Source organism: Micromonas commoda, chromosome 7 (assembly GCF_000090985.2).
Source record: "Micromonas commoda chromosome 7, complete sequence".
Lineage (NCBI taxonomy): Eukaryota > Viridiplantae > Chlorophyta > Mamiellophyceae > Mamiellales > Mamiellaceae > Micromonas > Micromonas commoda.
Genome location: NC_013044.1, coordinates 582761 through 604047, shown reverse-complemented (window position 1 = coordinate 604047; position 21287 = coordinate 582761). Strand labels below are relative to the sequence as shown.

General features: G+C 65.9%; 13 protein-coding genes across 13 annotated transcripts; 6 read left to right on the top strand and 7 right to left on the bottom strand.

Annotated features, from left to right (window-relative positions):
• Positions 1 to 48: 48 nt before the first annotated feature.
• On the bottom strand, positions 49 to 1162 carry MICPUN_60014 (hypothetical protein). The gene has a single exon (XM_002503526.1). The coding sequence runs from the start codon at positions 994 to 996 to the stop codon at positions 244 to 246; it is 753 nt and encodes a 250-aa protein (XP_002503572.1). The 5' UTR covers positions 997 to 1162; the 3' UTR covers positions 49 to 243.
• A 232-nt stretch (positions 1163 to 1394) lies between these two features.
• MICPUN_60013 (predicted protein) lies at positions 1395 to 2211 on the top strand (the record flags this gene model as incomplete). The annotated part of the gene is made up of 3 exons (XM_002503871.1): positions 1395 to 1658; positions 1748 to 2067; positions 2106 to 2211. 3 exons carry the CDS (start codon positions 1395 to 1397, stop codon positions 2209 to 2211), a joined length of 690 nt encoding a protein of 229 aa, XP_002503917.1.
• A 211-nt stretch (positions 2212 to 2422) lies between these two features.
• On the bottom strand, positions 2423 to 2989 carry MICPUN_72851 (predicted protein; the record flags this gene model as incomplete). Its single annotated transcript, XM_002503525.1, has 1 exon — positions 2423 to 2989. A coding segment is annotated over one exon (567 nt), but the record flags the coding sequence as incomplete, so codon positions are not given.
• Positions 2990 to 4197: 1208 nt separating this feature from the next.
• Positions 4198 to 5496, top strand: MICPUN_101445 (predicted protein; the record flags this gene model as incomplete). The annotated part of the gene is made up of 1 exon (XM_002503870.1): positions 4198 to 5496. The coding sequence occupies one exon, from the start codon at positions 4198 to 4200 to the stop codon at positions 5494 to 5496; it is 1299 nt and encodes a 432-aa protein (XP_002503916.1).
• Positions 5497 to 7103: 1607 nt separating this feature from the next.
• Positions 7104 to 9068, top strand: MICPUN_50965 (predicted protein; the record flags this gene model as incomplete). Its single annotated transcript, XM_002503869.1, has 1 exon — positions 7104 to 9068. The coding sequence occupies one exon, from the start codon at positions 7104 to 7106 to the stop codon at positions 9009 to 9011; it is 1908 nt and encodes a 635-aa protein (XP_002503915.1). The 3' UTR covers positions 9012 to 9068.
• MICPUN_60010 (predicted protein) lies at positions 9067 to 10359 on the bottom strand (the record flags this gene model as incomplete). The annotated part of the gene is made up of 1 exon (XM_002503524.1): positions 9067 to 10359. One exon carries the CDS (start codon positions 10357 to 10359, stop codon positions 9070 to 9072), a length of 1290 nt encoding a protein of 429 aa, XP_002503570.1. The 3' UTR covers positions 9067 to 9069.
• Positions 10360 to 10537: 178 nt separating this feature from the next.
• On the bottom strand, positions 10538 to 11200 carry MICPUN_60009 (predicted protein; the record flags this gene model as incomplete). The annotated part of the gene is made up of 1 exon (XM_002503523.1): positions 10538 to 11200. One exon carries the CDS (start codon positions 11198 to 11200, stop codon positions 10538 to 10540), a length of 663 nt encoding a protein of 220 aa, XP_002503569.1.
• Positions 11201 to 11355: 155 nt separating this feature from the next.
• Positions 11356 to 13587, top strand: MICPUN_60008 (predicted protein; the record flags this gene model as incomplete). The annotated part of the gene is made up of 1 exon (XM_002503868.1): positions 11356 to 13587. One exon carries the CDS (start codon positions 11356 to 11358, stop codon positions 13585 to 13587), a length of 2232 nt encoding a protein of 743 aa, XP_002503914.1.
• A 387-nt stretch (positions 13588 to 13974) lies between these two features.
• MICPUN_108596 (predicted protein) lies at positions 13975 to 14464 on the bottom strand. The gene has a single exon (XM_002503522.1). The coding sequence runs from the start codon at positions 14423 to 14425 to the stop codon at positions 14147 to 14149; it is 279 nt and encodes a 92-aa protein (XP_002503568.1). The 5' UTR covers positions 14426 to 14464; the 3' UTR covers positions 13975 to 14146.
• A 420-nt stretch (positions 14465 to 14884) lies between these two features.
• MICPUN_83662 (predicted protein) lies at positions 14885 to 17824 on the top strand (the record flags this gene model as incomplete). Its single annotated transcript, XM_002503867.1, has 2 exons — positions 14885 to 16726; positions 16922 to 17824. The coding sequence occupies 2 exons, from the start codon at positions 14885 to 14887 to the stop codon at positions 17822 to 17824; spliced, it is 2745 nt and encodes a 914-aa protein (XP_002503913.1).
• Positions 17825 to 17882: 58 nt separating this feature from the next.
• On the bottom strand, positions 17883 to 18629 carry MICPUN_97653 (predicted protein; the record flags this gene model as incomplete). Its single annotated transcript, XM_002503521.1, has 1 exon — positions 17883 to 18629. One exon carries the CDS (start codon positions 18627 to 18629, stop codon positions 17883 to 17885), a length of 747 nt encoding a protein of 248 aa, XP_002503567.1.
• Positions 18630 to 18903: 274 nt separating this feature from the next.
• Positions 18904 to 20193, bottom strand: MICPUN_101440 (predicted protein; the record flags this gene model as incomplete). The annotated part of the gene is made up of 1 exon (XM_002503520.1): positions 18904 to 20193. The coding sequence occupies one exon, from the start codon at positions 20191 to 20193 to the stop codon at positions 18904 to 18906; it is 1290 nt and encodes a 429-aa protein (XP_002503566.1).
• Positions 20194 to 20277: 84 nt separating this feature from the next.
• On the top strand, positions 20278 to 21277 carry MICPUN_94689 (predicted protein). Its single transcript, XM_002503866.1, has 2 exons — positions 20278 to 20549; positions 20678 to 21277. The coding sequence occupies exons 1-2, from the start codon at positions 20296 to 20298 to the stop codon at positions 21240 to 21242; spliced, it is 819 nt and encodes a 272-aa protein (XP_002503912.1). The 5' UTR covers positions 20278 to 20295; the 3' UTR covers positions 21243 to 21277.
• The last annotated feature ends 10 nt before the right edge of the window (positions 21278 to 21287 follow it).

Genomic DNA, 21287 nt, shown 5'->3' with positions numbered 1-21287 from the left:
GAATTAGATTTCCCGATGAATGACGAGTTGAACCGGTTGGGACAAGACAAGGATGCGACGCGTCTCTCTTTTTCATCAAACTGATGAGTCTGTTCCTAAAAGTGTTACGCTAATACAGGTTTTTGGGCACTGATACAGGGTAAGGTATTCGTACACGCGACGGGCGGAAAATCCACCCTGGTAGAGACCATGGGGGGACGCTCCTTTTGCCGGTCGACTTTCCACTTCGCTACTTTCATCTTCTCATCGACTTTGGGGCACCGGCTGCATCCCCTCGTCGCCGGATCCGAAATCGGAGGACCCGTCATCGATGGGCGCGGGGTAATACGCCGCGCCATCCCATCTCTCCACCTCCGCCTTGACGTCAGTGAAGATCTCGCCAATCTGCCGCAGGAAGATCTTGTGCGCATACGGCGGCGTCAGCGCGGGTCGCAGCGCGAGCGTGTGTCTCACCCTCACGCCCCCGCCAGGCTCGTTCGACACCGTCCACGACCCTTCAAACTCCCGGATGAACCCCTTCTTGTGCAGTGCCACCTCCATGTACCGCCTCGCGGGTTCCTCCTTAACCGCCAGGTGGCACGGAAAGGCGCCGCCGAAGACCATGAACTTCCACCTGCACTGCTGGCTCACCAGCAGCCTCCCATCGTCCAAATCTCTGGTCTGGACGCTGTCCACGGTGCTGAAGATGCGGGGCGACGCGGCATAGTCGGTGAGCATCCGATACATGGAATCGGCGTCGCTGTCGACAACCATCTCTCCGACAAGGCTGTACTTGCCGCCTTCGTTGCTCAGCAGCTCGCACTTCGGCTCCTCGAGGATTACGCCGCCTCGGGACGACGCGGAGGGGTCATCTGCGGACGCTCGCGCGTTCAAGGCGGCTTTCCTTCGCCCACGGCACATGTGGGTGGCGCCGTGACGACGTTGGGATCGAAAACGCGCGGATCCCGCATCGACGCACCCTATCCCGCACCGCGCTGACAACGTCGAGGCAAACATGGTTCGGATGTCGACGCGACGACACGCTGCTAATCCTCTCGACGGTTCGATCGATCACCGATATGCCAGTCGCGTTCGGGCCTCGAACGCGTTTAGGTAGATCGTCCGGTGGATCCCCCTTCCCCTCTTTATCCCCGTTCGGCGGCGCGGGCCCTTCCCAGCGGCGCCTTCGCAAGTGCCGCGTCGAAATATCGAAACGGTCTTCAAGGAAATCATTGGCTGTTTCGTTGGTGAATCGGATCGGGAGCGGACGCGTGATTGGTCAAGACGCGACGAGTTATTGAGGGTCTAAATGTCCCCGACTCGTCCAGTCGTCGCCGCGGGTGCCCTTCCACAAGCAAAAGAACGAACATCCACGTCGATCGCGCCCACAACCTCGAGCCCGGGTCGAAGCCGAAATGAGGACATCCGTGATGTTGCGGGCGCTTGTTCTGGCTCTCTGTCTCGGTCTCACCACCGCGAAGGCGTCCCCAGGGGTGTGCGTCAACCACCAGGGCGTCCCGTCGTTCGCGCTCGCGGGCAAGCCTCCCGCGAAGGGCAAGGGCCTGACGTTCTGCGAGGAGTACCGCGAGGAGACGTGCTGCGACGCCAAGACGACGGACAACGTTCGACGTGTCGCGGCGCACATGCAGCTCGGAGGGTTCAAGATCCAATGCCGCGAGGTGCGTTTCATCAGATGACCCGGAGAACGGGTATCTGACCGATCGTTCCGTCCCAAATCCAAATAAACTCCCCGGTGGTAACAACGCAGGCGTGGACGCAGCTCGAGTGCTCCATATGCGATCCCCGCGCGGGTATCACGTCGAAGACCAAGGTGTGCGCGCATCAGTGCGATGCCATATACCGCGCGTGCAAGGACGATTATTTCACCGAGGACAAGCTGCAGCGGCTCACGCCGTGCAGGTCAAGCGACACCATCTGCACCAAGCTGAGCGAGTGGGCGGACGACATGGGCGGCGGGCAGATGTGCGAGGACGCGGGGTACGAGGTTGTATCCGCGGGTAAATCCAAGGCGGATGGCGGTTGGTGCTTCGACGGCTCGAACGTACCCAAAGCCGGCGCCTCGCAGAGGTCGTCGGCCCAAAAGAAGGACAAGTCGCGGCGGAAAGGGAAGGGCAGCTTCGCTGGGGAGATTGCCAAAAGCGGGTTTTACCTCGTAGTCGCGGCAGTCTTAGTCCTGGGGTACTACGCTATGAGGGCGTACGCCGGGAATAGGAGAGGGGGTTCGCACTCCACCGCGAGGATGGCCGCGAGGATGGCGGCCGAGGCTCGGGCGCAAAGGGCAAACGCGTATGCAAAGGCGAGTCACTACCTCTGAGTGTACGTATTAAAAGTCTGTGGCTGCGTCGATATCCGCCGCGATGGCATCCATCGCCCTGTTCGCATCCACGCTCACGACCTTCTTCGCGCCGTAGTGCTCGAGCACCGGGACCGTCTGCGCGTGGTACGCCTCGAGTCGGCTGGACAGCGCCGCCTCCGTATCGTCGCTTCGTTGCATCAGCGCCTCTCCCGTCTCGTCGTCTCGCATGTTCTCCGTCCCCGGCGTCTCGCCGGGACGCAGGGACTTGGGCGGGGCGAACTTGACGTGGTAGGACCTGCCCGAGCCCTTGTGCACCCACCTCCCGCAGATTCGCTCGGTGAGCACCGCGTCCGGGACGGAGAGCTCCAACACCCTGGACACCTCCTCGCCCGTCTTCGCCAGCTCCGCGTCGAGCATCTTGGACTGCTCCACAGTCCTCGGGAATCCGTCCAGGATGAACCCTCGGGCGCAATCATCCTCCTTGATGCGATCGGCGATGATGCCGACCACGATCTCGTCGGTGACCAAAGCGCCCGAGTCCATCGCCGCCTTGGCCCGCTTCCCAACCTCGGTGCCCGCGGCCACCGCGGCGCGGAGCATGTCGCCCGTGGACAGCTGGGGGATCCGGAGCTTGTCCACGATCTTCGGGGCGTGCGTTCCTTTCCCCGCGCCCGGCGGTCCGAAGAGGATGAGTATGCGCCGCGCGGCCGCCGCTCGCTCCTGTTCCTCCCTCAGCGCCGCGTTCACCAGGTTCAGCTCGCGAAGCAACACCTCCACCGAACTGTCCTCGAGCCTGTCCAGGTTGAGCACCATGGGCTCCTTCGTCGGCGTTCCCTCCGCCGGCTGGGTCACGATGTCGATCGTGTTGGAGCTCGCGGGTGGTTCGGACGAACGCGACGCGCCGCCGCCGGTGAAAAGCCCGGACCCGGGCTCGGACCCCCGCGGAAGGGACGACCGCGCCTTCGACGGTCCCTTCGAGGGTCCCTTTGAACCCGAACTGGTCGTCTGGCGGATTTCGCGCACGGCGGAGTAGTCGCCCGCCGCGCGACCCGTGGCGCGCGCGGTGCCGTTCTTACGCGACATCGTCGCCCGCCTCGCCGCATCCATCGACGCCTTCCTACGCTCGAACGCCTCCATCGGGTCCACGTCCTGCGCGCCGGGCAAAGTCTTGGACGTGCGCCACGCGGCTTCGAGTTGCGATCCACCCGTCGCCGCCTCCTCCGCGAGTCGTCGCTCGTACTGCGCCCTCACCAGCTCCTGCGCCCTGGCGCGCTGCTCCATTCGCTCCGCGGTCGTCGACGGTTTCTCCCAGTCGTTGGGTCCGCTCGGTAGCGGGCCTTTGGCGTACGTCCCGGGCGCGGGGAGCACGGGAGGGATGGGCGTGTCGTCGTACTCGATCGGGGGCGGGGGAGGATTCTCCTCCCTGTGTGCGAAGCCGTCCTGGTACTTGTTCTCCTTGGTGATAATCTCCGTGACGGGCTCCTGGTAGTAACGCTCAGGACGCATGCGCTGCTTGGCGCCGCCCATCGTGCCCCTCTTCGACGTCGCGTTGCGAAGGGAGAGGTCATGCCTCCACGTCCCCTCCAGCTCCTTCATCGGGATTTCTTAATTTAGATTCTATCGCGGAGCGGGGTTCGCGTCAGGGTTTCGAGAGTCGTGTCGCCCGAGGATTGCAACGTCCCGGACCTGGTGTGAGAACGACGTGGATCGCGCGCCGAACGAAACTCGTGGGGTCGCGTCCTTCTGCCCTGAGCTTTGGGAGGGCGCACCTAGGTTCAAGAGGCAAAATCGCCAAACCGCTGTTGGCGCTGGCGGAGCGTGTCAGGAGTGTGAGCGTGTCGATCGACTGCCGGTTTTTTCACGGCGAGTGCCGTGCGCGACGTCCGCCAGAGTCGAGAGCGATGGCCGCACCCACGGCCTCCCTCGCCACCGTCGCGACCAGCACATGGACGTGTGCATCCTCTAGGAGCGCCGTCGGGGCCGCGGCGCGCGTCGCCACGCCCCGTGTTCGTCCCACGCGCGCTTCGTTCCTCCGAACCGCCGCCGCCGCCAAGGCGAGCGATGACGCCTCCACCGAGTCCACGAGCACGGACAAGGCCTCCGATCCGTCGTCTAAATCCCCCGAGATGTACGATAACCTCGCGAAGATTTTCCTGAACCGCAAGGAGGAGGACTGGCTCGGCCTCCTCGCGTCCAGCGAGCAGTGGCCGCAGCTCAAGGACGGCTTCTTCGCGCGGCTGAAGGTGCGCGCTGCGGAGGAGGAGGATCCCGAAGAGATGCTGAGGGTGTCGCGGGTGCTGCGTCTGCTGCAGGGCACCAGCGACAGGGTGATGCAGCACGCGGCGCTGCTCGAAGAGGTCCAATCCAAGGACGAGGACATGTGGGAGGGGATGGTCACGAGCCGACGCGCGGAGTTCACCACCGAGTTCTTCCAATTCATGCGATTCAAGCTCGAGGCGCTCGTCCGCGCCGACGCCGCCAAGGGGGGCACGTCATCCTCACCGCGCGGGGGCAAGACGGTCACCGCGGATGAGCGGGCCGCGCTCAAGGGGGAGCGCGAGGACGCCGGTAAGGACGAGAGGGACGCCGACAAGAGGCGCGACGATCTCGCGCGGCTCGCGTCGGTGCTGCTCACCATCTGCGAGGCATTTGACGAGGCCACCAAGGACCAGCAGACCCTGGAGGACGCCGCGGATAACTTCAAGGAGCTGCTCGAGGTGGAGACGCTGGAGGAGATGAACACCAAGATCGACGAGATGCAGGCGCAGGGTAAGCTGGACCCGGCGCTGGTTCTGACCGCGGCGAAGGCGTACATGAGCGTCAAGGAATCGCCGTACGTCGAGGAGGAGGTGAAGGACGTGATGGCGCACCTGTACTTCAAGATGAAGGAGACCATGGGCCGGCAGCAGCCGAAGGAGGTGCGGATACTGAAGTACCTGCTGTCCATCGAGGACCCGCAGGAGATCAGGAAGGGTCTGGAGGAGGCGTTCACGCCCGGACCGGAGCTCACCGTCGGCGATGAGGACTACCTGTTCTGCGAGGCTCCCGTGCTGCTGCAGACGATCGAGACGGTGCTGAAGGCGTACGACGCGCAGAAGGGGAAGGCGAACATCACGGGGCAGGCGGCGGAGCTGATGCAGCCGGAGGTGATCGAGAAGATGAAGACTGTGAAGTTCCAGATAGAGGCGCACTTCATGTAAAATCGCCTAACCATAAAATGACCCAGTTCTCGTATAGGCATTCTACGTGGTGATAATTCACTAATTGACGTGGTTTCACTCGAGAAACGTATGTGAACTAGTCAGAATCCAGATTTTCGTTTTTCAAGGCGCTGCATTTGGACCCGATAAAATTTGAATTGTCTGCGCGAGGTTCGGTTTCACCCGGTCGCCCCATCGCGGACCAAAGGAGCGAGCGCAGGGTGCGCAGGTCACGCCACCCCTCGCACGTAGCCTCGCGCGTCTCTTTCGGCGCTGGATACGATCACGTACGCGTCGAAAGTCGCGATGGCCCCGCCGCAGGGCGCCGCCGGCGACGACACCGCCTTCGAGCTGAGGGTGAACGTCCACGACGGGCGTCATTTTCCTCTCGACGCCTCGTTCGAGGTCAGGGGCGTGTTCGACAACGAGGTGGTGTGCACGGGCGTGAGCCGCGCGTCCACCAACCCGTCGTGGGGCAGCACGCTCGTCTGGAGGCGCTCGTCTGAGAGCGTCAGGAAGCTGCAGTCGCAGGGCGCCAAGCTGAAACTCACCGGTGCGTCTTTTTTTTGTCCCCTCGGATAAATCCGCCCCTATTCAACTGTCCTGACGCCTCCGTCCTGACGCGCGCGCACCTTCCCCATCCTTCGACAGTCACCGGAGGCGAGGATCATCGCCTCGGATACGTGGTGCTCGATATCCGCGCCATGAAGCAAGCGGCGCTGCTGTACGCGCCCGAGGGCGAGAACCCCGGCAAGTGGATGCAGCTCAACTCCGCAACGTTCAGAGGCGAGAAGGGCACCGCCGTCCCGGAGCTGCGCGTCTTCGCGGCGCTGCGCGAGGTCCAGCCCGAGCCCGGAGAGTTCGACGCTCCCGCCGCGGGTGCCGCCACGAAGATCGACATCAGGGAGTCCGTCGCCGTCTCGGACTCGCCCGAAATCGGCGGCGACAGCCCCCGCGCCAGCCGAGCCGAGCCGACGCGAGCGGGCGCGAAGGACGACGACCTCGCCGGCATCGCGAAGGCCCTCGGCGCCGCCGGCGGCGACGACGACGAGCGCGAGGAGCCCCTGCACCTCTTCTCCCTCACCTCAGAGGTTCGCAGCTTCAAGTCCACCCGCCGGATGCCCGTCCCGACCGCCTCGGTCGCGGTCAAGCTCATCCTCCCCGCGACGCTCCTCGACTCGGTGGAGCTGGGGGGCCGCGCGCCGCACTCGGTGGCTGTTCCCGTGCGCACCAACCCCCCCGCCACCGTCGCGCGCGCGTCCGAGGTGACCCTCCAGAACGGCGTCGGGTCCGTCGATTTCGGCGCCGGGGTGATGGGCCTGGCCGCGGTTCTCGCCGGCGCTCCCCGCGTCTGCGCCGAGGTTTGGCACAAGGACAAGTACGCTGCGGACCAACTCCTGGGCACCGCGACGGTGTCCCTCGCGCCCCTGCTGCAGGAGCCGGTGCTGGACGGATACGCGCCCGTGATGGCCGCGGTGGACCCGGATAACGCCATGAACCCCAGGTCGGCCACAGCCGCGGAGCACGGCGGGTTGGTCAAGGTTGGCGAGCTTCGGATGGTCATCTCGCTCGCGGAGAAGGGCCCGCTGCCGGCGTGGGCGAGCAAGATGGGCGGGTACGATCGGTTCCCGCTCGCAGCCTCCGTCGCGGGCCCGACGCAGCCCGTACCGGTGACGCCCGCGGCGCACAACAAGCACCAGACGATGCGGGCGTCCATCGAGCGAGCAGCCGCGATTGACAAGGACTCGGGCGCTTCAGCCGCCCCGACTTGGAGCGTCGGCGAGGCGCTCGCGTCCCAGTACACCGGCGTGCCCACCGCGGCGGAGACGGCCGCGGCCGCGCAGCACGCGCCGACGGGCGTGGCACGGGAGTCGGTCCCCGGGATGGCCAAATCCGTCGCGGACAGCATGGGCGGCATAGAGGACCTTCGCAAGGGCCGCGAGTACGCCGTCGCGTGGGAGCTCGAGGTTTGGAAGCAGGCGCAAGAGGCCAAGTGGACGGCGCACATGCGCCAGAAGGAGACGGAGCGCATGGCCGTCCTCGAGGGCGAGTGGCGCCGACGTGAGGCGCAGCGCGAGAGCGACCACCGTCGCATGCGCGAGGACACCGCGGCTCTCGAGAAGAAATTAGCCGCCGCGGTGGCGCAGGTGGAGGAGCGCGAGCGTAAGCTCATCGCCGCGGAGGAATCCCTGAGCGTCCGGCGCGAGGCTGAGCGCAGGGAGATGGCGCAGCGGATGTCCGAGGCGCAGCACGCGGTGCGACGGCTGCAGCAGGAGTGCGAACACCAGCTCGAGATGGAGCGCGGTCGAGGCGCGGATGTCGAGCGGCAAAAGAAGGCGTTGGAGGAGCGCGTCGAGGAGGCTAACGCGCGCGCCGCCGCCGTGGAGCGCGCGTTCCACGGGTACAAACGCGCGCACCTCGAGTCATCCGAGGCGACGCTCCACGCGGAGATCGCCAGGCTCCAGCAGCAGCGGTCGGACGCCGAGCAGACGGCGCACGAGGCGGTGAAATCCCGCGACAGGTTCAAGACGCAGATCCAAAAGATGGCCAAGCAGGTGGTGGCGCTGGAGCGCGAACGGACGTACCTGCGCGCCGCGCTCTCCGCGGTGGGCGGCGGCCAAGAGGTTCGCCTCCCGGTGGGAACCACGCACCCCAAGCCGAGACCCGCGCCGTCCAGGACCGACTTTATGTCGGACCTCTTTGGCGGCGCCGACGAAAACGCGGCGCCGAGCGTCGGCAAAAACGGTCAATCATCCACACGCGCGTCTGACGATAACTTCCTCCAGGAGTTTAGGGATTCCATCGCCGCGCTCGAGGCGGAGGCGGCTGAGGCTGAGCGCGTGGGGCACGTGTCCCACGGCGCCGCGCGGCAGGCGGCTGCGGCGAAGGCCCGGGAGGAGAACGAGCCCTGGCGACCCGCGGGCGCGTCCCCGGCCAAGCCACCAAAGTCGCCGGGCAGGTCCAAATCGCCGGGCAGGTCCAAGTCACCGGGCAGGAGCGTGCGCAGGAGCCTCGCGGCGGAGACCGAGGAGGCGTCGACCAAGGGCGGCAAGTCCCCGTCCGCGCTCGAGCAGCTTCGCGCGAGGCGCGCGGCTTCGAGGCGGGAGTCCCCCGCGAAGGACCTCGGCGAGCCCGACCCGTCCTGGTCGTACGGGAGCGAGTCGGGACTGAAGGCTCTCTTCGCGGAGGCTGAGGCGGAGGAGGCGGCGCGCGAGGCGGCGCGCGAGGCTCAGGAGGCGTCCAGGGAGAGGCGGACCGCCGCCGCCGCCGCCGCCGAGCGGGAGAAGGATGCCCCCATCGCGGTTGAGCCCGAGCCTGAGCCGTCCCCCGAGCGTCCCAAGCAACCCGTCACCGCGGCGAGCCTCGCGGAGAAGAGGTCGCTGGAGAAGGAGGTGCGCCGGCTGGTAGCTGAGCGCACGGAGCTTATGGCGACGGGGGCGTACACGTCCTCGGACAGGGTGGTGGCGATGATCGACGAAAAGATCGCCGAGCTCACCAAGGCTGTGGCTCGATGACTCGGAGGTGTACATACTTGATTTAATACGGGTTACACAGAACCTAAATCGATGCTCATCAGGAACCTTTATTGTCTTTGTCGGGGTTATCTGGCGACGACATGATAAAACCTGGCTCTCCATCCTTCAGAGGCGCCGTCTTGATGAAGTTGTCCAGGTTGCAGACGAACTTGGGGTCCGCGGAAGCCATCTGACTGCTCTCGGGATGTCGAGCGATTCTGTACATGTCCACAAACTTGTGGTTGTGAAGGATCCGGCTGAACGGTCGCAGCTTTTTTTCCACGACAGGGTCCATCAACAGAGGATCCAAGTATATCGCCGACATCAACACCGAGTTCCCGTCCATATCCATCGCGCTGAGCGTCACGAAGATGTCTCGTACCTTCTGCCTGCCCCCGGGAAATCCATCGTTGAACGGCGAGCTCGCATCCTTGACGCTGTGTCGTAAGGTTATGATATTATTCGAGTTCCTCCAGAGTGCGTACTTGCTGCGAATCAAGGGCATATCCACCGTCTGTCCGTTTACGGTCATGCCCTGCATCGTGAACTCCATGTTGTAAAGGAATCCCATCCCGTTTTGAATCTGGTTCCTCAGCACCATGAAGCGGACTTGCACGGAGTCGTCGTTAACAACCATGTCCGGCGAGAACAATCCAGACCGAGCCGGTCGCAGCGCGCGCGCCACGATGAGCGCCGATGCCACGCTTAGCAGTAGCCAATGTGTCCAACCGTATAGTGCCAGCACGCACACCTCCAGCGGAGAGCTTGCGGTAGTCGGCTGCCAACCGAATATCTTGTCGGTGGACAGGCGCACGGTTGTCAACGAGAGCAAGAGGTTGTCCTTAAAGGTTGCGTTGGACCCGCTATCCCCTTCGAGCATCTGCGCGATGGTGAGTAGGCAGCCGCACGTGAAGATGACGATACCCTCCAGCACGATCTCGCCTCCAATGAGTGTCGGCCACGACGCGTCGTTCACCAGCATGAACCACCAGTCCTCCAGCGTGCCGAAACTATAAATTGAGCGATCGCCTTCGAGCGCACAGATGTGCGGGGTGTATACGTCGGAGTTGTGATAGACGACCGGATCGAAGACTTCCCGACCTTCCAGTGCCTCTGTTTTCTCTTTCGCGTCGCTCGAATCGACGTGAACCTTTACGGCGCTGCCGCTCCGGGGAGCGTTGTTGTTCTCGGCGTCCAACTTCGCGAACGCTTCGGAGAACTCGGGATGTCTGAACTCCTTCGGAGGGACGGGAAGGCCCAGGAACGAGCGGAACAGATGGCTCTTGTTCCATGCCAAGTATCCGTTCAATCCTCCCCGCGGGGGCTCGTGTTTGCGACTGCGCCCCATCGGCGATGCGCCGCGTTATATGGGCGAACGGCTGATAACGTCGTGCAATTTAGGCAACATGAGGTAGACCTGTTGTTAACATATGAAGATGCGAAGGTAGCTAGTTACTTCAGTGGTCTGTCTTCTCCGCCAAACTGCCATACCTGGCTTATGGCGATAGCACCCGCAGACTCGGAAGTCAGAACCCCGTCCTCGTCCCCGTTCGACGTCGCTTGGACTTCTCTTCGAACTCCTTGTGCCTCGCCTCTGCAACGAGCTGGAAGATCCGCTCCTGGAGTCTTGCCGGCAGCACTGCTGAGTTATCGGCGATGAGGCCCAGCAACCATCGCGGGTGCAGGCCGTGAAAGCACGAGAGACCGATAAGGTAAAGGGCTGTGGGCCACGATGCGTTGAGAGATATCCACGCCCACCCCACCGGGGATATGCCCATCAGATTCCTTAGAGCCACGCTGGAGGTCACGTACTGTGTTGCCCCCAAAACCATGTAACACGCCCCCATGGACTGTACCACGCATCCCCCCAAAGACACCGGAGCGTGCTCGGTCTGACCCTTGAAGATGGTGAACGCCATACCCACCGCGGTGAACGTGGCGCCGTTGCGGACCCAGTTCAGGTATGCGTTCTCGTGCGTGTAGTACATCGACCAAGCCTTGGCGGGGTCGGGATTTGTCGAGGCGCTGGCGAAGCGTCTTCCGCCGGGCGCCTGACGAGCGAGCATGCGCGACGCCGCCTCCGCGCCCGTCGCGCTCCGGGCGAATAAACCGTTAGGGCCATGGGAAACCGCGCGCTGGAACGTCGCGGCTCCCGTCAGGGCCTTCGTCGCGAGTCTTCGGAGCGACATGGTGTCTGCCCCGAACGAGACGGCACCTTTCGCTTCAGCAGTTTGGTTTTGGGGGGAACTCATCAAAATCGCGTCCCCGCAAACCGCCGGTGCGCCGGGAGCACCGCGCTCCCGGAGACGCACCCGAGCGAGCGCCGTCGCGGACAACACGAGCGATGGGGTTCTTTTCCCCGAGTCGCAAGAAGCAGCCGGCGGAGGAGGCGCGCGGGAGCGACGGGGACGGCGGCGACCCGGCCTCGGCAGCTTCCGACCCGGCCCCGGCCGTGACGACCGGGGTCCCGCGACCCGCGCTCGTATCGTCGGACCGCCGCGCCGCGCCGCCTCCCGTCGTCGCGCCGACGAACATCACGTCGTGCATCACCGCGGACGACGACGGCGCTTGGCGCTTCCAGCCGTGCACCGTCGTCGTCCACAACCCCGGCGCCGCGCCCGTGCTCTTCAAAGTCAAGGCTCTCCATCCCGACGAGGTGTTCGTCAAGCCCAACCAGGGCGCGATCGCGGCTGGGGACGATATCGAGCTCACCCTCACGTTCAAACACCCCGACGTCGCGGAGACCTCGGCCCCGAGGCCCAACGAGCTCGCCGTGCTCTCCCTCGCGTGCGACGCCGGGCACTCGCTCCCGTGCGACCCCGCGGTGGAGCAGCCCCCTTCGGTGTTCGTATCGCGAGCGTTCGACGCGGCGGACAAACACCGCGCGTTCCCCGCGCGTAAGGTGGCCGTGAACTTCGACATCACCGTCGCCAAGGCGGTGAGACGCGCGTGTGAGGCGGCGGCGAGAGAAGCGGAGGGACGCGCGTGTGAGGCGGCGGCGAGGTCGGCGAGGGCGAGGGCGAGGGGAGAGGCGGCTCGGCGGTTTGGCTGCGTGTGGCGCGCGCTCGCGAGGACGCGCGCGCTCGCGAGGCAGGGGTACTACTCCGAGGACCTGGCGAGTGAGGTGAGGGCGATGGAGGCGAGGTTCGAGTCCGGCTTGGCGGCGGCGCGGGCGGAGAACGACGGGCTGAGGACCAACCTGGAGATATCGCGGGGCAACGCGGCGAGGGAGGAGGCGGAGTGTCGCAGGCTCGAAGCCGAGATTGACGAGCTCAGTCTGGAACTGGAGCACACCAGAGCCGAGGCGGACCGCGCCAGAGCGGAGGCGAACGCGCACGAGGAGGCGGCGGCGTCGGCATCCGCCGCAGCCGGCGTCGCCGCCGACCGGCTCCTCTCCGCGGAAAAGTCGAGAGAGGAAAAGCGGGACCGGATCGTGGAGATGGTCAAGGCTGAGGCGGAGGGGAAGATCGCGCAGGAGACCACGCGCATGGCGACGGAGCACGCGCGGCGACGTAAGCTGTTCGACGACGTGGTGACGAACCTCACGGGTAGGTGCGAGGCTTCGGATAAGGAAAGACACGACGCGGTGGCAAAGTTGGAGCTCTCCAGAAGCGAGCTGGCCGACGCGCGCAGACGACTGGATACGCTCCATCGCGCCGTCCCGAACGTGCTGGCGAACGTTCACGCGCGGTGGAAGCTGGGCGGTGGCGACGGGACGTGGACGGCGCGCGTCGTGTTTGCCACGTGGCGCCACGTGGCTGTCATCGCGAGGGAATCGGAACGGCTGAACCGGTGCGTCGAGGAGCTCGTGCGTGAACGCGCCGAGCGCGAAACAATGATCCGCGAGGCTAGGCGGGAGGCCAGGTTGGACGCCGAGCGAACAGCCTCGGCGCGCGTGGTTCGGCTCGAATCCGCGAACGACGCCCTCATGACCGACCTGAGGGACGCGTCCGATGCGGCACAGCTGGCGCGGGGCGAGGTGGCGCGGCTGGCTCGGCTTCGAGAGACGGATTCGACGGAAAACGCTCGGCGGATGCGAGCCGAGTTGGACGCGAAGGAGGCGAGGGAGGAGGCGAAGGCGCACGCGCGCCGAATCAGGGCTCTGCGGGATCTCTCCTCCCGGGTGGGGCGATCGCCGGTTGAAGGTCCGGGCGGGCGCGGTGGCCCGGTGGCCGAGGACTCGTGCGCCGGGTGCTCGGACGACGACGACGAACCGTCGTCGCCCGCGTCTCGACTCGACGCCGAAGCTCGCGAGAATCTCCGGCGAGGATCGCTGATGAAGAGAACCGGCTCATCGCCTCCTCCCTCTCCCTCGCGGCGTGCGGCCTCGCGCGACCCGCACGTGCTCCTCTCGCGCGCCAAGTCGGCGGCGAGGGCGTCGTCCCAGGCGTCCGCGGGATGGGGCGGATGGGGCGACGGGGACCGCGCGACGCCGCCGCCGTCCCCCGCTGGTTGCGCACAGCTGGCGACGAGGCGAGCCGAGCGAGGCGGCGCGGGCGTGGACGGGTACCTGGCGCTGGCGCGAGCCGCGGCGAGGCGGTTCAACGAGCCGTTGGTGTCCCCGCCGGCGGCTTAGGCGGCTCAGGGGGGAAGGCGGTGAACGGGCGATGGTCGACGTGGAGGGCGCCGGTTGATTTCGAGTCTCGTCGACTGACTGACGTCGCCGAGTGCCGGGGTTTTTTCGGCGGTGACGCGGGGGTACGTGTCGCGGGTGCGACGGGGCGCGGGACGGGCGCGGGGCGCGGGCGCGGAGGTGTTGGGCGATGTGTATGTTAAGATTAGGGTCCAGACGCGTGTCGAGCGTGATGTTCGCGATAGAGTGTCCCAGTCCCGCGCCGGACGCGTCCATCGAGGTTCATTCATCTTGGAAAGAATTGCGTGCGTCACGAGAAAAGAAGGCGGGGGGTTTTACGTTCAATTTTCTGAAGCGAGGCAGGTGGAAGCGAGCCATGTTCGCGATGTTCGTTCGACGTATCCTGTGATTAAAGCGACTACAACTATGAAGATGTCCTAGTTGTAACTTTTCCGCGCGCCGTGCGTCGTCTTCCACGACGTCAGCGCGCCCGAGGCGCGGGGCCTCCTCGCCAAAATTCAACCCGTAATTCTCACGCGGCAATTATGATCTTCGCCGGGACTTACTTGGCGTACTTCTTCTTCTCGGCGTCGGAGAGCTTCTTCCACTGGGCGCCGAGCTCCTTGCCAACCTCGCCGAAGGTAAACTTGGGGTTCTTGGCGACGATCTTGGGGCGCATGGCCTTGCAGAAGAGCATGTAAGGGCCGGGGGCACGCTTGGGCTTGTCAGCCTTGTCAGCCTTCTTGGCGGTCTTCTTGATGGTCTTGGTGGCCTTGGGGGACTTGGGGGTCTTGGCCTTCTTGGGCGCAGCCTTCTTGGGGGTAGCCTTCTTGGGAGCCATGGTGGGAAGGGTTTGGGGAAAGTTTTGCGGTTGCGGGTGCAAGCGCGCGAGAGTTGTGGCCGGTTCGGGCCGCCGGATCGCGTATAATTGGAACCGCGTGAAATTTCAGTGCAGATTGGGCGGCAAATAAAAACGGATGCGTTTCATCACAAACACCAGTTTACGAACCCACATTCTTGATTCGTTTCAAAAAATATCTGCGGGGCCAACTTGGCAGCCGTGAAAATTGCCCCCGCTTCGTCGGTTGCCGTCTGAGGAATCCCGAGGCTTGTTGCTCTCGGCCCAACCGAGATTCCGCCTGCTGATGCTACACGGCTGCTGCGCCCGTGCCATTTTTTAGGGTGCCGATCGCGCCGGTGCTGGCCGCGGTGGGGGGCATCTAGCGAATAGGTGGCGGCGGCGGCGATGGCTCGTGTAGTGTCCATGAGAGCCATGGCGCTGATCGTGTTCACGCTCCTCATGGCGATCACCGCCTCGCCGGTCGTCGCGCAGCCGAAGGTGAGCCAGGTGCGCCCCGCGAGGATCTACAAAGCGTCCACCGGCCCGCTGAAGACCCCGGCGGGGAGCGGCACCAAGGCATCCCCGTCGCAATCGAGGGGCGGCAGGTGGACGCACGCCCTCTTCGAGAAGGTCCGCGGCGAGGTGCAGAGGAGCGCGCACGCGTTGCTGCACGACAGACACGACGCCCCGTTGGTCCTCCCGCTCGAGGTGAACATCGTGCTCGTCGGCTTCGACGGCGACGGCGGCTACAGGTACAGGGCGGACGCCGAGGCGCTGGAGACGTTCCTCCGACAATCATTCGGACACTTCCGCCCGAGCTCCATGAGCACCGGCCGGCCGCTGGAGGTCAGCATCGAGCTCCACTACAACGTGGTCCACGCGGGCACCGACCACCTGCGCACGATCGAGTCCGCCATATCGCACTCCGCGGAGCCGGCGGATGACGAGCCGCCGCCGCACCCGTGGGGCGACGTCGAGCTCCTTGCCAAAAAGTCCACGAACGACAACGACAACAACGACAACGACAAGCGGTGGCGCGCGTACGAGGTCGAGGCGGCGGGTCCGGTGGAGAACGCGGTTGATTTCGTCTACCGCAAGATATTCGCGTCGCTCAATCCCACGGTGCGCAACCTGGAGCCCGTCGCCGTGTTCGTGCTCAACCCCGACAAGTGTCGGATGGACCCGGGCAAAGACCACGACGCGCTGGACTGGAGGGACGCGTCGGGCATATCGCGCGCGCCCCCCGAGACGCTGTCCCCGCCGGAGCTTCTCGCCGAGGAGTGCGGGTACGCGTACAGGTACAGGTACATGGACGGCGAGGGCGCTTCGGCGGCGTGGGTCGGCGCGGGCCGATACGCGGTGCTGGACCTCGGCGCGGGTCCCGCGGCGTTGACGCGGGTGGGGCGGGGCGTGGGCGGCGCGGAGAACGGGGGAGCCGCGGCGGATGGAACCGACTGGGGCGACGCGGCGACCACGACGGAGACGTCGCTCCCGCGGCTCGGTCCCTTATTGCTGCCGTACGCGCGGTACCTGGAAGAAAACGGGGACGACGAAGGGACGAGAGCGGACTTGGTGACACGAAGGGACGCGCACATGCGCGGGCGGCTCTCCACCCTGGTGCTTTCGAGCGTGCGTCACCTGCTGGCGCCGGACGTCGCCGCGGAGACGCTCGATTTCGCCGAACGAGTCATGGTCCCCGTCATCGTGCTCAGGGACCATAACTCGTTCTGGCCGCTCGATCTGGAGAGCGCCGGACCGTTTCGGCACCTCGACGTCGAGCTCGTCAAGGAGGAGGCCAAGAAGATGCTCCAGCCCGGGCAGGAGATCGTGCTCATGACGGGTACCCACAACCTCCACGAGCACAAGCGCCTCACCGCCGCGGTGCTACGATCGCTCCGAACGTCCTCGAGGGCGGATCGTCGCAACGCGGGAAGTGGGCCGGGGCACGAGCACACCTACCACGTCACCGCGCGTCGATACCTCGACGGCGCCACGCTGTTAGAGGAGTTTCGCGGGAGCGCGGACTTGCTGGCGTCGGGGCTCGTGGGTCTGGAAGATCCGGACCTCGACGCGGCGTTTTACGCGCAGGCGAATCGGTTGGCGGATTCGACCGATGGGGACGACGAGTTGGTTGGGGACACGAACCAAGGACGGGGGTACAAACCCAAACCCAAACAGCAACACGGCACGAGGGTCGTCCCGGTGTACGTCCTCTCCCTCGCGGGTTTACCCCCCGGCGTCCTCATCGACGGCGAGTCCATGGTGGCCGCCGCGGACGATCTGGTCATCGTGCTGCAGGGCGTCGGCGATCCCAAGCTGGCGGCACCGGGCGCCGAGCAGCGCGGGGCGTGGGCGCGGGACCTGGACGCCGAATCCGAGGCGGCCACCGCGGAGCTCGCCGAGGCTGCGGAGTTTCTCGAGATGCACTCCGCGGGCCACCCGGCGCACGCGAGCGTCAAAGCCGCGGCGACGGCGGCGGCGGCCAAGGTGGCGGAGCTCGGCGCCGGCCGCGGGGAGTGGGTCCCCGTTCGGTTCGCGTCTAACGACAGGTTGGTTCACGCGAGGCCGGGGGAACCGACGCGACACGTCGTCGCCGGCGTCGCGCGAGCCCTCGGCGGCGTCGTGTCCCCGACCGAGCGCTGGTCCCCGATACACGGCGGCGTGGTGGAGAACTGGCTGTGGGCGGTGGGACACCACCCGTTCGGCCCGTTCTCGGGATGTCCGACGATGAGCGTGGTGTTGCAGGACGTGGCCAAGAGGAACGCGGCGCTCACGCGGGTGGACACCGCGTTGAGGGCGGTTCGCGCCGGCATCGCGGAGATTGAGGCGTTTGGGGATGAGTTCCTCGCGTCGCCGTTTAGATCCCTCTCCACAGACGACACAGCCGGCGACGACGACGACGGAGCTCACGTGGTGCTCAAGTCGTCGAAAGGAACGTGGCTCGACTACCTGTACAGGGACCCGAAACGCGTAGGCCCGCCCGGTCCGCTGCCGCAGTCGGTGGTGGCGCAGCTGGAGAAGGAGCTGAGGGGCGTCGAAACCGCGTTTGTGGACCTCGGGGGTAAGCTGTACAACCACGACCTGGACGAGGCGCACTCCGCGTCGTCCACCATCCTCATCGCCGCGCACGCGTTCGAGGCCAGGGCCAGGGACGAGGTGGCCCGCGCGAGGCACGGTCTGCGGTGCTGCCGGGCGGAGCACTCGAGGCCCGGCGCGGCGCGAGAACGTCGTCCGGGTGCGTTCCCAGTCGTCGCCGTCGTCGGCGCGGGGGCGTACCTCGCGGCGGCGTACCTGCGCGGCGGGAGCGGCGGGCGCGGCAGGGTGGGCGGGGCGCTGAGGGATGCCACGGGTCGGGGTCGCGGGTGGATGAAGTACAAGCGGAGGGCGCACGCGGACTGAGCGACACTACTAATAGGTACCGAAGCTTGTGACACTCACTTGGCAAACGCGGAAGGTTTCAGATGAACGCGTCGGTCCCCGGAACGCGCGTGAACACCTCGCACCCGCCCTCCACCACCCCCACGGTGTGTTCGAACTGGGCGGATAATTTACCGTCCTTTGTCACCACAGTCCAGCCGTCCTTAAGGGTCTTTGTCGCCACCGCGCCTTCGTTGGCCATCGGCTCGACGGTGAAGAACATCCCGGGCTTCAGGAGTAGCCCCTGTCCCCTTCGTCCTTTGCCGTGCTGGATGAACGGCGCCGCGTGAAACGTCCGCCCGATGCCGTGCGCTCTGAACTGGTTCACGACACCGTACCCCGCGCGACTCAGGTGCTCGTGTATCGGCTCGGTCACGTCCCCGAGCCTGGCGCCAGCCCTGCATCCCGACAGCCCCAGCCTCAGCGCCTCCCGCGTCGTTCGCACCAGCCTGTTCGCCTCATCGCTCGCCGCGTCCTCGCCCCCGACCACGAACGTCTTGCTCGTGTCCCCGTACCATCCGTTGAGCACGGTGGTGACGTCCACGTTGACGATGTCCCCAGCCTTCAACGTGACCTTGTCCGATGGCACCCCGTGGCAGACGACCTCGTTGACGCTGATGCACGACGAGTGCTTGTACCCTCTGTACCCTAAGGTGGCGGCGGTCGCGCCATTGTCGGCTATGAAATCACGCACGATCGCGTCTAGCGCCGCGGTGGTGACCCCGGGCTGGATGTGCGGCTCGACGTGGGCGAGAGATCGAGCGGCGAGCGCACCCGTATCTCGCATTCCCTCGAAATCCTCCGGCGATGAGTGAATGGGCACCACGTGTTGAGTGCCGAGCTGCACGAGAACCGAGGCCGCGAGCATCACGTAGCCGACGATCGCGACGATGGCAACCTGAGACAGCCCCATCGGGGTCTTCGCGGGCGCATCGGGGGCGGCGGGCGGCCGATAAGCCTCTTCGCCAGCGCGCTTCTTTCCCATCGCGCGACTCGTTCTGACCCAATCTGGTGGTTCCCGTGTTGTTAGTTTACAGGTTGTGACTGACTGTAAAAGCTTGCTACTCCCGTGGCGCGCCACGCCCAGGCCAAACCACCCTAACCGCGTGTATCATCGACAGCGGCAGCGCCAAAGCCTTGGCTGCGAGCGCCAAGCCCACCCCGCCGCGCGCCGCTCGTCTGTTTGCCGCCAGCTCCGGCCTCGCCATCGTCGCCGCCATCACGTCCGACATCCTAGCCATGACGAACACGTCGAGGCCCAACGCGAACGCCAGCGCGCACACGTGACCCACCTGCAGCACCGCCTGCGTCCTCCAATTAGAACCCAACGCGCCCTTGCCGCCGCCGAGCGCCGCGCAGACGGTCAAGACCGCGATGGGCAGGTCGTGACCCGGCGCCGCCCACTGACCTCCCGACTCCCACAGGCACGCGATGAGACCCCCGAGGAGTTGCGCCGCGGCGCACGCCACGAGCCACGTCGCGGTGGTTCGTCCGTCCACCGCGAGCGTCGCCTGCCTTGCGGTCCACGCGCCGATCTCGTGCCCGGACCCGCGCGCGGACCACCTCGCGCCAGTGCCGAACTTTGCCACCGCCGCGAGGTTGAGCGAGCCGAGCGATTTTCCCTTGTTACTTTCCCTTGTTACAGACTCTCCTCGCCGGTCCTGTCGCCGCGACGTCCCTTCCCTCGCCAGCCTCGCCGCGCGGTCCCTCCGGCTCTCCTTGCCCCTGAGGGGAGACGCGACGTCCTCGTCGTCGTCGTCGTCGTCGAAACCCCCCACGCCGCGCTCGACGTCGATGCCGAGGACCGAGGCGAGGATGTTGCTCGAGTTTGGCTGTGACGACGCCGCGGCGTGCGATGGCGCGGCGGGGCGTCTCGCCGGGGAGCTCTGCGCGCTCGCGGTTCCCCCCCTCGATGCCGGTGCGGTGGGCGGGGGTCTCGACGACGCGGCGGGCGCGTACGATGTTTGCCTCGCGCTTCCGATGCCCGAGTCCGAGGCGCGATGCGAGAACGAGAAGGTGGGCACCGCACCGCCGGTCGCTCCACCCGGCCGGCCCACGGGAGCCGCCGCGGCGGCCGCGGCGGCTCGTGTGCTCGCGCCCGCTGACGCGCCCGGTCCGACCCACGTGGGAGCAGCCGCGGGCGGAGGCGAGGGCGCGCGTCGTGGCTCGTCCTCCTCGTCCTCCGAGCTGAACCGGGGCGCGTCGTCTCGCGCGTCGTTCGCCGGGGCCCCGCGCGGGGGTGCGACCGGCGCGCGAGGACGCCGGCGCGCGAAGTCGAGATCGCTATCGTCGAGTTCCGACTCCGTGAAGAGAGCGCTGGTGTCGCTCTCGTCCTCGGAGAGCACCCCCATCGAAGCTTCGGCTTCGAGGTGCCCACTTCGAGTGGGAGCTGACTTTCCTCGGAGACGACTTTTTGGCATTTCAAAAACTCGGCGCGCGGATCACGCTCCAAGATGGCCATGATCGAGGAAGACTTCGAGAAGGAGGTCAAGGTGGTGGTGCTCGGCAACGGTTGCGTGGGTAAATCCTCCATGATCCGTCGGTACTGCATGGGTACGTACACGGACGAGTACAAGAAGACCATCGGGGTGGACTTCATGGAGAAGACGCGGTGGATCGACAGCATCGGCGAAGACGTGCGCGTGATGGTCTGGGACACCGCGGGGCAGGAGGAGTTCGACACGATCACGCGCACGTACTACCGAGGGTACGACTTCGACCCGATCGCCCGACGCGAGTCCCCCGACAAAAACCCTCCCTCGCGCCTCCCCACGCCACGCGACTGACATCTCAAAAAAACCCTCTCTGAACAAACCCCCCCTTCCCGACTCGCAGCGCGGGCGCCGCCCTGCTCGTGTTCTCCACGACGGACCGGGCGAGCTTCGAGGCGATCGAGGAGTGGAAGCGCAAGGTGGAGGACGTCTGCGGCCCCATCGTCATGTGCGTGTGCCAGAACAAGGTGGACATGATCGACGAGTCCGCGGTGGCGCCGGAGGAGGCGGAGGACCTGTGCCGCCGGCTCGGGCTCAAGTTTTACCGCGTGTGCGTCAAGGAAAACTTCAACGTGGACAAGGTGTTCGACTACCTCGTCGAGCAGTGGTCGCACTGCGACCGGGACGTTCGCGCGGCGCAGGCGCCCGCGATGGACATACGGGAGGTGGCGAGGCAGACCTTGATCGATCGGGGGGAGGCGGTTGCGAACGCTCCCGCGGCGGCGACGTCGCCGGCTGGCAAGAAGGCGGCCGAGCCCGGGCACTTCGTCGCCCCCGGGATGAGGGGCAAGGGGAAGAAGAAGGGGGGGGACGGGGGCGAGACGTTGAAGCTCGAGCCGACGAAGCGACGCACGACGGGCAAGAAGAAGCTCTCCAGCAGGCTGAAGAAGAGCTGCGTGATAGCCTAAACTTTTGATTGGCTCACATCGAAACAGCGTGGCAGATTGGCCATA